The sequence below is a fragment of the Apium graveolens genome, chromosome 10 (genome assembly GCF_009905375.1).
Source record: "Apium graveolens cultivar Ventura chromosome 10, ASM990537v1, whole genome shotgun sequence".
NCBI lineage: Eukaryota > Viridiplantae > Streptophyta > Magnoliopsida > Apiales > Apiaceae > Apium > Apium graveolens.
Window position 1 is genome coordinate 184492803 of NC_133656.1, and position 14520 is coordinate 184507322.

Consider the following 14520-nt stretch of genomic DNA (forward strand, 5'->3'; position numbering starts at 1 on the left):
ATTATAAAATATTTTATAATATTTTTTAAATATTATATTTTTAATCAGAAATATTAAGAATAATATCTTATTAAATTAATATTTATGTAGTTAAAAAAGCATTGATAAATGAATTAACATAGGAAAAGGGTAAAAAGGGGAATGAAGTATTCAAATATTTTTCATTTATTATTAAAAATATTGAATAATTAAAATATTTAAATATCAAAAATATTTTCCTTTATTATTTTAATATATATTATTAAATATTTAAATATATTAATTTCATTTTAATGTTTCAATACTTTTAAAATATTGAATATTAAATATTAAATATAATATTTAATATTATTATAAAATATTTTATAATATTTTTTAAATATTATATTTTTAATAAAAAATATTAAGAATAATATCTTATTAAATTAATATTTATGTAGTTAAAAAAGTATTGATAAATGAATTAACATAGGAAAAGGGTAAAAAGGGGAATGAAGTATGTGGGTCACTCTCGCAATGTTTCATTGCGCCTGATTTGTTGGTTGGATAGGGTCCCTATCCAACTATGGCTGTGGATAGGGACCCAAATTTAATATACCCTTTTTTATATAAATATTGCTAGTTTAGAATGAACAATTCAGCAAGGCAACATTTTATTTTAGGAGCAGGTCTGCGCCGCCGCCACATTTTCTCTCCTCCTCTGTAAAATTGAACTTGTGGGTTTTGTTTGTAATCATCTAAAGTGTCTTACTCATCTTTAATCATCAAATGAGCAATTGATTTTATATTAGGGTTTAGTTTTGATTCGATTTGGGGGTTTTTTTGTTGCAGGTAAGATTTGAAAATTGAAAATGGTGGAGAAGACCAAAGGACGAAAGGAAGAGGTTGTCACTAGGGAGTACACTATTAACCTCCACAAGCGCCTCCATGGCTGGTAATTTATATATGTATTTATACGTGTTTGGTTTGTGTTTTTAAGTTTGATTCATTATGGGTTTATGTTTTTGTGGGAATGTCTGTTTTTGTGTAATTAGATCGTTTGCAAATGGGGTTTTGTTTTTGGAGTGTAATTATGTTTGTGTGTGTGTTTATGTGTTTTTGACTTTTTTGTGCAATGAGATTGTATGCAATTGGTGTTTTTGAGATGGGTTTATGTTAATGTGTGTGAATGTGTTTCTTGTGCAATTAGATTGTGTGCAAATGGGGTTTTGATTTTGGAGTGTACTTATGAGTGTGTGTAATTATGTGTTTTTGTGCAATTAGATTGTATGCAAATGGTGTTTTTTTATTATAGTTTTTTGGAAGTAAGGTGTGATTTGGATCTTGAAATGTATTGGGTATTTTGGTTTGGTTAGGTTAGTTTTCTTGTTTCACTACTTGTATGGTTTATCTTGCTATCTGGCTCTGTGTTGCGAAGCTCGGTTGTTTCCGAGAGGGATTAGTATATCTGGATAGATTTGGGTTTTTGTCAAGTAAGAGTTATTTTTGTTTCTTAAATTTGTTCTGTGAAGGTGTATGTCACTGCTTCCTAATTCTATTTTGTCACTGCTTTCGTAAGAGTTTGTTTTGTAAATGTATCTGCCTTCCTTTTTAATTTCAGCATTGTACTTTTGCTTTCATCTTGAATGCATGCCAGTTTTTGGTGGTAGTTTTTTTTGCTAGTAGTTCCATAGTGCTTTATTTAAGCACAAGGAGAGGGGGAGTGATGAAATGATGATTTGAATTTTGAACCCATGGCCTTGTCATTTTGGGGGAAGGGGTAGGATACGAGTCATTACTACTACGTGCAATTTGCTGTCTTTTTGTGTAATATTATTGTGGGGGAAGGGGTAGTATATAGCTCTTTTTTGTAGTTTGTGTGCTCCCATTTGTTGTTTTGAATGCCTGGAGGCCCTGGACTAATGATAGAATCTATCTGGTAAATATCTCAGCACCTTCAAGAAGAAGGCTCCTAATGCTATCAAAGAGATTAGGAAGTTTGCCCAGAAGGCTATGGGAACCAAGGATGTCCGAGTGGATGTTAAGCTAAACAAGCAAATTTGGAGCAGGGGTATCAGAAGTGTCCCAAGGCGGGTCAGGGTCCGCATTGCTCGCAAGCGTAATGATGATGAGGATGCCACTGAAGAGCTTTACTCCCTTGTCACTGTTGCTGAGGCCCCATCAGGTCTGAAGGGACTTGGCACCCTAGTCATTGAAGAAGATGATGAATGATTCACTCTTCCTAGTTTTTTTATTGTATGCAACAGATTTTTGCAAAGCCTAGAACGGTCTGAGACATTTTTATTACCTAGTTGCTTTGATATTATTAATTATGGTGTTTTGTTGCGGAAGGATATTACAAATTTTAATGTTTAAAATATTGTTGCATCCTGGTTAGTCTTCCTTTACTGTTTTACTCTTTGATTTGAGCAAATGCCATTGCCGTCTATGGGATTGTTTAAAATATTGTTGCAACCTGATTAGTCTTTCTTCTACTGTTTAACCCTGTGATTTGAGCAAATGCCATCTATGTGATTGTTTTGCTGTCTCAGTGCAACCCTGTATGGTTGATTTTGTTTTAAGATAGTACAACTTGAAATTGCTGGGCTGTTTTAGTGAAAAATGATTTTCAAAAGTGTTAGTAGTTGTAACTTGCAAGTAAAAAGGTAGTCTCTTTTTTGTATCCTCTGTTAAACATAACACAATTGTTTGCAATCTTTCTGATTAGTGTAGATTATGACATGCCTTTCCAGTAAGTTATTTCTATGTTCACCTTGTTGTGACAGGCGTTTAAAGAATGTTGTGTGGAATGTGCTTCTAGTACTAAGAAGACAATGTATAAGTTTCGGAAGCTTGAGATCACAAAACACTCGCTTTGGGTAATTTCTCACACAAGTCCATGATTTTAGAAATTGAACAAGTAGAAGGTTTCGTTTTCTTTTGATCTTTGACTAAAGAAACACGGGAGATGCATTTCTTCTGGTTCATGTAATATACTAATTTAATATCATTTTAAGTTTCATATTTGCAATCTTATATAAAAGATGTGCTAGGCGAGAATTGTGTACCCTTGTGTCATTCCTTTTCACAACCACATTAAGGTAGTTAAGCTAGCTGTAGCCTGTAGCAGAGAACGTTGCCATCTTTACTTTCCTTGATTTTACTGGATAGAAACATAAAATTGGCTGGAGATGAACTGCATCGTGACATTTTTAATTACTTCAAAATTTGAATCGCCGAGAGCATTTGCGAATTCATGAGAGCGTTTGGCTTGCAGTATAAGTGGTTTGAATAGATTAAAAGTCTATCCAGCCCTTTTCTACAAGTTCTCTTACCATTTTTGTTGTCCTATAATCCCTTGTAACAGGCCATCATTTGGCCTATATAAATATTATTTTATATAAAATGTGTATTACAGTCGGGTCAAAGAAAACACAGTTTTAAATGATTTCGTAGTCTACAGAAAATTCTCGAGATATTTTAAGAATTTGTCAGGGCCAAAACAGGGAGTAGACCAGATTGGATATGAACCAAAAGAAGCATGACTAACAAGATGGCTTGATAAAATAATAACTCATAAGTCATATGTAACAGGAGAGCTAGCTTAATAAGATTAAGAGCTCCTAAATAAAATGGGAGCTGGCTTTCTGCTAACAGTATTACCAAAAGCAATACAAATCTGCTAGTCAGTCACTGGATGAGGACCCTTTCTGTTGCCTCTTTTTCCTTCCACTTGGAGAAGTGTTTCGAAAAACAGCTTAATTTAAGTACCACAACCAGACTAACCACACACACTTCTGAGATAGTCCAACGCTTGCTCTATTTCAACTCTGGTTACAGTAGATTGAAAAAGGACCACTTCAGCTGGCCTTAAATGAATACATGTAACCCCGAAGCTTTCTTACTTCTTCAGAGGATTCATTTAATAGATGGTCCACGTATAAACTAACCCCAGCAGCGCTGCAAGTTTGAAAGCATGAATGGTCAGCAATAGTTAGACAGGAGAATAAGAGGGTCAAGCATTAAGACATAGGCTTACTGATAAAATTAGATAGGCTTTGATTTACGTAACTGAATATGCATGGATTATATTAAACCATGGATCAGCTACAATTATTAAATTAAGACAACTCTTTTTTTACTTTATAGTGTTAACTTGCAGAAAACAGAGACAGCTAATCTTTTTTAGTACAGAACTGTAAAAGCACACTGAAATGAAAAATAAAATGGAGAATAATAATTAAACTTGAGACTTTTAAATCAGAATTGACTACCTAAACTAAAAGTCTTCAAACATCAGAATCATTTCAACCAGTGCATATGTGAACCTATCAACATACTCTCGATCCTAAAGAACACTTGAACTCATATGGCAGCTGTAGTAGAGTTCTTCCCACCCGTCCAATTTTTTTTTTTAATTATCTGTTGGCCTCTATAAATGCATCACAAAAGTATTATTGACACAATGTGGTGTACCTTATTGGGCCAAAAGGTAGCCATATAACCTCCCATCTAAACTTGGACAATCTGAAAAAGCAAAAAGATACATATTGTTGTTCTATATATATTTATTATACAGAAAATACTTCAAGCATTCAATTGTAAATTCCTTACTTGAGCATTTGATACAACCAAAAGATCGCAACCAGAAATCCAGCACAGAAGGAGCACCAAAGCCACTGCCTATGATACCTAGAGTTATGAAGCAATCCTGCTATGGTCATTGAGCAAACTAAAACTGATGCCCAATCTGTGCAATAATATATATTAGTGTTTATCTGATCTGACGATAGCTATAATATGACAGATCTGAAATGAGCACCATATCTAACAAGTTACACATCCCTGTTATAACATCAATCTTTTATCGTGCAAGATACTGATGCACAGAAGGTTGGTACTATTATAATAGAACTGCAGTAAGATACAGAGTAAATGATTAAAAGAACCTGCAGATATGACGATCCAAGACTCAACCTCCTTCATGAAGTAACCATGATAACGCTGTTCACCAAGGAGAGAACCAATGTTTATAGCTTTCATGTTTAGCATTTAAAGCAAGATCCAGCATATTATCTATTTACTATGCATATATATCAAGCATTGGCTAATTATCAATTACTTGGAAATTACAACTCATCAAATGACTGTAATATTACTTCAATGATAGCTCATAGGTAATTTAACACGCCACCAGCACAGTATAGTACTTAAATCTCCACAAAAACCTAAGCCTAAATTTTTTTAAACCAAGGCATCTTAAAGATGTCGAGAAAATAAAATGACAGGTAAGCTCCGAAGGCTCGATCTTTATATCAATTATATACATGAAAGATATGATACAATGCATGCATAATACCTTATCACATAAAAAATAAAATGAACCCCGATATATGGAAGTGAGATATACGAAACTGTACAGGAAATGTGCGAAAGTCCTTAGCTTGGGGCCGGGAAAGTGCAAGTGCAAAGCAGGAGAAGAAGAACAAGTCTCATAGCCATGCTCATAAGAGGATGGTTCATACTTATCCACTAGTATGTGATGATAGAAAACTAGCGGTAAAAGTAAGTATGCCATTCAAAGGATAGAGGCTACAAAGATTCATTCTCTAAATAATTTTACCCAATAGAAGCTATGAAGTAGGCTTGACAAAACTTGGATCCATGTTCTAAAAAGGGTTCAATTATCACAATGATTACTTAAAAAATGGGCACTTTATAATTATATGATCTGTGCTAGTTTTAAATGGCCCCATAACATATCCTTAGAGAAGAGACAGATTTCAGTCACTTAGAAGTTGTACATGATCTGTTATCTGCTCCACATAATAACAATCTAAAGCTACTTGTAGTTCTATAACACTATTATTTATGTATTTACGAACTACAAAAGAATCGCCTTAACTAGTGTGCAATTTTAAAGACCATGCCAAGCTTTATCATATCTCAATCTTAACATAAGAACTCCTAGCCACGAGCATAAAAATATTAATTTTTTACATATATGTTTATATTACAATTTAACTCCCAATTTTCATAGATAGCACATCTGAAAAATACGAGCCCGACCTCCGAATATACAACCATTTTCACTATTAAAAAAAATAAATCCAAATTAATGCAAACTGAGTATGTGCTGACTTATTTTTTTATGTTTGTTCTGGTCGAAAACTAGGCTCAAACAATAATAATATAAAATAAAACAAAATACTTGGACTTGTACATAAGTTTATGTGAGGTGAACTACACACGGTTATACTCACCTCTTTTCTTCATTCTTATCATCTGCATAAGCACCTTTCATCAAGTATTAATATTTTCATATATTCTTGGGAAAAACATCAAAACCAGGATATTGTAGACTTCACAGAAAATACATGCATATATATTACCATAAGTTGACAATCTTCGGATCTGCCCGATCTTACCACAAAACTCAACTTTAGAGAAAACTGCAATGCTTATTAAATATCCAATCAATTCGTACAATAAAACGTCAGAATCACCGACCATTTGTTTCAGCTCTGCCGTAGTATAATGTTCTAATTGAAATTAAACATTTCAATTAACAAATTTCTTAATGACGTCTAATGATTCAGCTATTACAAGTCATATACCAAATGAAAGCTTTTTTCTATATTGGAAAGAACAAGTTCAAAACAATAAAAGTTTAACAACTGGAAAAAAATATATCCTAATTGTTTTGTAACCACAGATTTTAATGGAATCTAAGGCAAATGCCTTTAGAAAAGCAAGTCTGCTAAACCTTGTTTTTAGGACATGATTTTTGTCATATCAACTGCACAATCGGCCTCAATTTTGGGTACAGTTGGAATGACTGCAGAAAGCAATTTAAGACCAACGTCTAGTTGAGTTGTAGTTGTAATCGGCAAGTGTACTATTGATACAACACGGATTCTTGTGCCAAGGTAATAAAGATGTAAAAGAGGTTGAGATTAGAACATCGATGAGACAAGGTAGGACTAGACACAAAGCCAGACATCTCATCAATATTGTAAAACTCAATGACTTCTCAGTATTCATTACGTAACACACGACTTCATAATTTATTAGTAATTACACACTTGAAAGTTAAAAACTGCAACTTAGTTAGACGCTACTTACACATTTTTTTGGGCGACTCGCTCTAAAGTTATGAATGACCTCGCTCAAGGAACCAATGACAATATTTATATTATGCATCTTGGTCATGAAATCCTGCTAAAAATCTATCAATTGATATTACAACACAATTAGGATCCCAATTACACATTCTCACTATATATGCAACTTCCAAGAGTGACTCCTGCTTTGAAAATCTTTTATGATATAGAATGAATTTTTAATTTGGCACAGGGTTTACAGAAACAAAAAATTGGAAATCACAAAAAAAAACATTGATAAGATATTCGAAGTCAACAAGAACCAGAATAATATGAATGAGCAAAGCTGTGAAACACTGTAGCCAATAGGTGATTCTAATATATTACTAAGTGCTTGAATTTTTTATGTAGAATTTGATGCTTTGCATTAACTTTAGTAAATGCTAGATATCTTCAATATATACAAATACTAGCACTCCTCATGTTAACAAGTTTTTTATATATAAAGATTAAATCATGGTACTAAAAGCAAAATGCAAAAGTATTATATTATCAACATTCAACACTTGGGATTTGGGTAAAACAAGCATTTTGATGTATGTTAATTTGAATTTATATTAAAGTACAAAATCAGAGGTTAATGTTTGAAAGGTTTATAGAGTAAAAAGACAAAGATTCCTAAGTTTTAGCAGAACGCGTGCTGTGGTTATTGGTAATTGGGGAATGTTGAAATTGTTGAACTACTTTTTCCTACTATCTGTTGAGACAAGTTTGATTTTAGTGCTTCTCTTGTACCTTGGTGATACAGAGCAAACATTTCTCTTTTCCCGAATGGAACTAATTATAGGGAAATGGAAAAAATATTGAATTTGTTTGGACAAAAAGAGAAGGTGCCTAAATAATTATTTTATAGACAGTAGAAGAATTAGTAACCTTCTCATTCATATATTTGTATCAGCGCAGGTTATTATATTAAAACGAAAGAGAAAAGAAAATTACCAGTTCCCATGGAAATTGGGCCTGCTGATAGATTGAGAAAATCAGAAATGCCATGAAACATGTTATTAAGGCCGCAAACACGCTCTGCAAGAAAGAAATTTAAATTTTCAAATTTAAAAGTTGCAAACTTTAAATCCGGATCATATTATTACCATATCAAGAATACTATACAATTGTTACAATTATGAGCCCTCAACAATAATTCGGGTCACATCTTAAATTCGTCCGAACATAAAATTAGCGTACTTCCCAATGCAACCGATTCAAGCATCAAAAGCCTACCATATAAGGATATACCCCATATATATCGATTAAACATTGAGGCTGACATGTTGTACAGAGTAGGTTTTAAGTAACTTTTAACCATCCCTCTCAGCCGCCTCCCTTCTTTCATCCTCTCTGTTAGGGTTTATCTATTTTCAAGTAAATCGAGGGGCTTCTACTGGTTTTCTCCGGTGGAAAGCCCCAACCCCTTCATTCTCTGTTATTCTCGTTTATTTTCTTTCAATAAAACCCAATTTTTTGGGTATTTGTGTGTCTCTCCTCTTGGAGTGTGTGTTTTGTCTCTCCTTTTGGAGTGTTTGTTATGTTTTTATTTAGTCATGCTTGGGTTTATCTTGGGTTTATCTTGTGATGGATCTGTTGAGGACGAATTTATTGATATTTTTGGTGATCTGCAAAGCCTGCATCGGATCTGGGTCGGTGGTGATTATTGCAAAAGCTTAACTTTCACAACTAAAGATTGTTGATCTTTCATGGGTTTATACTTTCGGCATGTCTATAGCTGGTATTCGGCATGTAGATAGCTGGGTGCCTTCGGCATGTCTATAGCTGATGTCCGGCATGTAGATAGCTCGCTGGGGTGCCGCTTCTCCAATCTCATTTTATGCGATTGGTGTTTCTGAACACTGGGTTAACCATAGTTTTTATGTGATATGGTCAATTGCGATACTGCTATTTTCAGAGATGCTGCTGCAATTTGGATCGCTTGGGATGTCTTTGATTTCGTTTTTAATTTCAAGAATTTTTAAATTCTATGTGTTAAACGATCAGGAAACAAATCATCTAATTGTTTTTATTTTTAGTATGTTATTTGTTTTATCACCTGGTTGTATCGACAGTTGGGGGGTTTGTCCCGACTGTACTATATTCAATTTAATGAGAACTTTCTGCCTTTGTCAAAAAAAAACATTGAGGCTGACATTCTAATACAGGCATTCACTTCTAATTAAAATCATGTAGCAAAATTTCAAGTATAATTGGCGCATTCTCTCTTAAATAAAAATCATTTAAGATGAACATAAACATTTGTTTCTGATCAAAAGTATCCCACATATTTCCGATACGGGACAACAAAAAATACCTTCCATAGAGAAGACTGGTAATTTAGAGTCTTTTCCAAGGATCTAACCAGCTCTTCTTGTTCTGCGTTTCCAAAAAAGATTAAATTTTTAATTAAATCAAGAACCTGAATATAATCATAAAAATATTTCATATTAATACATGTGATCTTATATATAAAGGCAGAGAGAGAGAGGGGGGTTGGGGGAGAGAGGGAGAGAGAGGGAGAGAGAGAGAGGGAGAGAGAGAGAGGGAGAGAGAGAGAGAACCATTAGTATCAAGAGGTTGGAAATCATCACGAGTGGGGAGAGAGAACTTGTCATCATCATCATCTTCTTCAGTGTAATCATCCGAGGATTTGTTTATCCATGTTCTGCTAAGCTTTTTCATCTTTCTTTGTTTAATCTAGTTTTTGCAAAACAAATGAAACAAACTACCGATACCTGATAGTCATTTTCATGAATTTACTATTGAAGCAATTTATATTTCTCAGGTTAAAAAACGGGTTAAATATCAAATAGGTTATTTACTGCATCATGTCACTGATTACAAAACTGACTCAAATGAGTAACTCGTTTAAAAATTTATATCAAAAATATTACTCTATCGTTAGTCGAAATTCTTAAAAATATTATATATTGTGTTTCGCACATTTTTTATGAATGATATTACATCCAAATGAAAGGTTTTGAGTTCTAGTATTTTAGATAATATTTTTAAATTTTTAATAATTTATCTACTATTTATTTTTATTTAAATAAAATAAAACAATCAAAAAATTAAAAATAAATAGTTGATAAAATTTTAAAAATCTAACAATATTATCTAAAATAGTAGAACTCAGAACCTTTCATTTGGATGTAATATCATTCATAAAAAATATGTTAAACTCAATATATAATACTTTTAAGAATTTCGACTAACGATATAGTGATATTTTTGATATAATTTTTTAAACGAGTGACTCATTTGAGTCAGTTTTGTAATCAGTGTCTCACTTAATATATTTGGACGCAGTAAATGACCTAATTGATATTTAACCCGTTAAAAAACTAACAAATATTCTCTTTTGACAATTACCGAACTACTTTTGATGCAAGGTTTACCGGTCAAATTCTAAAATAAGTAAGTTATAACTTAAAATAAGAAAGTTATAATTGAAAATAAATAAATTACTTATAAATAATAAATATATAAATATTTTAAAATTACGTAGTTTTTGGATAAATTTATTTATAAGTTATAATTTTTTTACTTAAATTGAACTAAAATAAATATTTTTTAAATATAATTTTTTTATTCATGAATATAATATTAGATTAACATTTACAAATATATATTTTAAAATTAAAATAAATAAAAAATAAAAATTCACGCCGTTCATAACATTCAACTTATCAGCTTTTAAATTGTAAATTTGACTTATAAGTTAGGTCGACAAACAGTCATCGATAAGTTGTTACGGAGTTATAAGTTGCACACAAACAAGCCCTTAATATTTAAGTTTTTATTTATCCCGTGATATTATAATTTTTAAATTAATTATATAAATATATAATAATAATTAATTTATAAAGAACAAATATGATAACGTGTGGTCGTAGTTTAGTAGATAAGTATATTATATTTAGTAGTTTAATAATTTACTAGTTTAGCGGATATATAACATTATTTTTGTAATTCTTTTAATAATATGATAAACTGTGATTATAGTTTAGTATAATAAATAGACTATGTGTACTAATTTAATAATTTAGTAGTTTAACAGATATGTAACAATATTTATTTATCTTTTTTAATAACCAAAATTAAAGGGTAACCGTTGAATCAAATTATACTTCATTCTGATTATTACAGTATAATATAGATCCATCCCTTGATATCATAATTTTTAAATTAATTATATAAATAATAATAATAATCAATTTATAAAAAAATAGGATAACTTGTGGTCGTAGTTTAGTAGATAAGTATATTTTATCTAGTAGTTTAACAATTTAGTAGTTTAGCGGATCTATAATATTATTTTTTTATTCCTTTTAATAATGGAATAAAACGTGATTGTAATTTAGTATGATAAGTAGACTACGTGTGTAGTGTGTAGTAGTTTAGCAAATATATAACATTATTTATTTATTTATTTTAATAACCAAAATTAAAGGGTAACCATTGAACCAAATTATATCTCATTCCGTTTACTATAATATATTATAGATTGAAAATATTGGGAATTTACTAAAAATAAGTTTTTTGTAAAATTATTTATGATTTTATCCATTATTGAAAAAAATTACAAAAATATAATTTTGCTCTAAAATATTTGTAAAAATACGATATTGTATAATAGGTTGCAATTTAGTTTAAATTTTAGAACTATTTTATGTTGCATTACAAGTTACAAATATGGTTGCAATTTACAAAATATATATTTTCAATTTTTTTTATAAATTTAAGATGCAAACGTAATTGTAAAAATGGTTGAACGTATTTTCATAAATATTTTTAAAATTCAAAAAATTTATAAAAATTGGTTATTTATGAAAAATCCTTTGAATACTTTGTGAGGTTCTTTAATAAATACCCAACCTAAAAAAAGAATTATCATTCCTAACTTAACTTGGTTCACGTGGTTTGCAGGCAGTGGGTTTACCCGGTGGTACCGAAAGGTAGCGGCGGGTGGTACCGAAAGGTAGCGGCGGCGGGTTATCTACGATTAAAAAAATTTACAACCGTATTTGTAACCTAAATTTTAAAAAATAATTATACAAATAATTTTATAAACTAAAATAGTTATACATTTCAAATTAAATGTAATTTAAATCTAACTTAAAATGTAAAACTTTTTTATAAATATTTTCATACTTATTTTCACAAATATTTTAATAATAATATAGTATTTTAAATAAAAATTAAAGAATAAAAGAGGAAAAATGATTATTATTTTTAAAATTATATTCGATCACCAAAAAAATTATTTTGAGGATGGGAAATATTTTCATAGATGTCTTCAATACCCAGCGGAAGGAAATGGCGAAAAGATAAAAATCACATAACAATTCGTGGGAAAAAATAATACAAAAATAATTCGATTTTTAACTAAACTCTGAAAATAACATTTATCTTTGAGAATAGTTAATTTTAGACTTTTAGTCTTTTTTGTTATTTGAAAAATTTACGCTTGCTTCCTTTCTCAGTTTCTTGAGAATTGGCCCAAACCAACTTAATGTCAGAATTGGCCCAAAACGATGTAATCAAACATTTACTCCAACTAAGCCCAACATTAGCCCATTAGCACAAAGCCAGCCCATACAATTAACCTAATATATACTCATTCTCATAAAACCCTAACCCTAAAAATCAAAGCTCGTATCTTCCAGCCGAAGCAGCCCAAGAAGCTCCAAGAAGTCAAGAAAAGAAAAACATGGGTATGCTTAAAGACTCGATCTTTATATCAATTACATATACTTATACTTACATGATGATAAAATATGATATGGGTTTTGTTTAATTGTGTTCTTTTTACAAGAATCCCCAATTTAGTTGTGAATTATGTGAAAATGCGTGTATTTATAACATGGGTATGATTAAAGATTCGATCTTTATGTTAATTACAAGGTATAGATACATATATAATGATGACTGATGAGATATGATATGGGTTTTGTGTAATTGTGTTCCTTTACAAAAATCTTCAGTTCGGTTGTGAAATATGTGAAAATGAGTGTATTTAAAACATGGATATGCTCAAAGATTTGATCTTTATGTTAATTACCTGTACATGTACATATATGATGATAAGATATTATATGGGTTTTGTGTAATTGTGTATTTTTTACAAGAGTCCCCAGTTTACTTATGAAATATGTGAAAATGTGTGTATTCAAACCACGGGTATGCTTAAAGATTCGATATTTATGTTAATTTCATTTATAGATACAAATTTGATGATAAGATATGATATGGTTTTTGTCACTTTTGTGTAATTGTTTTCTTTTTACAAGAATCCCCAATTTGGGTTTGAATATGTGAAAATGAGTGTATTCAAACATAAGTATACGGAAAGATTTGATTTGTATGTCAAATATACATGATGCTTTCATGAATGATTATTTATGATATGGTTTTTTTATTATAACCAGTTTGATTATGAGTTATATGAAAATGTTTATATCAATTTTTGTATGTTTTGTATTGTTCAAGTAGTTAAAAAAATGGGTGGGTATCCTCAAAGTCTGGATTTCAATGTCAGTTTGATGTGATATAGTTTCTGTTTATTGATGTGTTTTATTGAAGTCCTAGTTTGTTTATGAGATATATGAAAATGTATAGGGAAGGTTCACGGATCATTGGCTCGTGCTGGAAAGGTGAGAGGACAAACCCCAAAGGTAGCCAAGCAGGACAAGAAGAAGAAGCCCCGAGGCCGTGCTCACAAGAGGATGCAATACAACCGACGTTTTGTCACTGCTGGTAATTTAATTATTTTAATTTAGGGTGTAGATGTGTAGTTGTATATTTACATGTATATATGGAATCTCAAACGAGGCTAAAGTATAGTATTTGTTAGATCAGATGTTGAATTAGAGAAAGGGTTGTTTGTTTAAACTGAATCATTTTTTAGGGTGTTTTATCATAACTTGGACTAATAATTTGCGTTGAAATTGAAATTACTAAATATGATAACTAGAGCATTGACGAGGCCCGGGTCTTTTTATTTGTTTATTTTGAATTTTACTTCACCGTAAGGTTATGCTTTTTCAAACTGTGAATTATTTACGTGAGGTCTAGTTCGAGTAGCTAATTAAGCAGAGTATTTTTTCAGTTATAGTTAGGTGCAGCTGAATCGGTAATGGAAGTTTGTTGAGTCCTTGTTAGATTTTATGGACTGATCTCAATTTTCTAATGTGTTGCAGTTGTTGGTTTTGGCAAGAAGAGGGGACCTAACTCATCTGAGAAGTAAGAAGCTGGAGGAAGCATATGTAGTTTTGTTTGTGTTATGGAGATCAGTTGTTATGTTCTGACTTGAATTACAAATGATGCAGCCAGACTTATTTTGAAAACTTTCCGTTATGCGTTTTGTGATCATTGTTGAAATTTAATAGAAGTCAATTTTATGGTAGTA

The 14520-nt window shown here is 31.0% G+C and overlaps 3 protein-coding genes across 5 annotated transcripts; 2 read left to right on the forward strand and 1 right to left on the reverse strand.

The window, feature by feature from the left end:
- The first annotated feature begins 609 nt into the window (after positions 1–609).
- LOC141693754 (large ribosomal subunit protein eL31-like) lies at positions 610–2346 on the forward strand. Of its 3 annotated transcripts, none has more exons than XM_074498918.1 (3): positions 610–695; positions 811–913; positions 1911–2346. In XM_074498918.1, exons 2-3 carry the CDS (start codon positions 831–833, stop codon positions 2188–2190), a joined length of 363 nt encoding a protein of 120 aa, XP_074355019.1. In that variant the 5' UTR covers positions 610–695; positions 811–830; the 3' UTR covers positions 2191–2346. The 3 variants fall into 3 exon arrangements, with proteins under 3 accessions (XP_074355019.1, XP_074355021.1, XP_074355020.1); XM_074498920.1 differs by having other exon boundaries at positions 624–647; XM_074498919.1 differs by having other exon boundaries at positions 635–708.
- A 1154-nt stretch (positions 2347–3500) lies between these two features.
- On the reverse strand, positions 3501–9857 carry LOC141692553 (uncharacterized). The gene is made up of 7 exons (XM_074497424.1): positions 9671–9857; positions 9424–9485; positions 8061–8144; positions 4908–4962; positions 4573–4708; positions 4435–4485; positions 3501–3918 (listed from the first exon to the last, which is right to left on the reverse strand). Exons 1-7 carry the CDS (start codon positions 9789–9791, stop codon positions 3819–3821), a joined length of 609 nt encoding a protein of 202 aa, XP_074353525.1. The 5' UTR covers positions 9792–9857; the 3' UTR covers positions 3501–3818.
- Positions 9858–12690: 2833 nt separating this feature from the next.
- LOC141693896 (small ribosomal subunit protein eS30z/eS30y/eS30x) lies at positions 12691–14520 on the forward strand. Its single transcript, XM_074499084.1, has 3 exons — positions 12691–12826; positions 13731–13868; positions 14312–14520. Exons 1-3 carry the CDS (start codon positions 12823–12825, stop codon positions 14356–14358), a joined length of 189 nt encoding a protein of 62 aa, XP_074355185.1. The 5' UTR covers positions 12691–12822; the 3' UTR covers positions 14359–14520.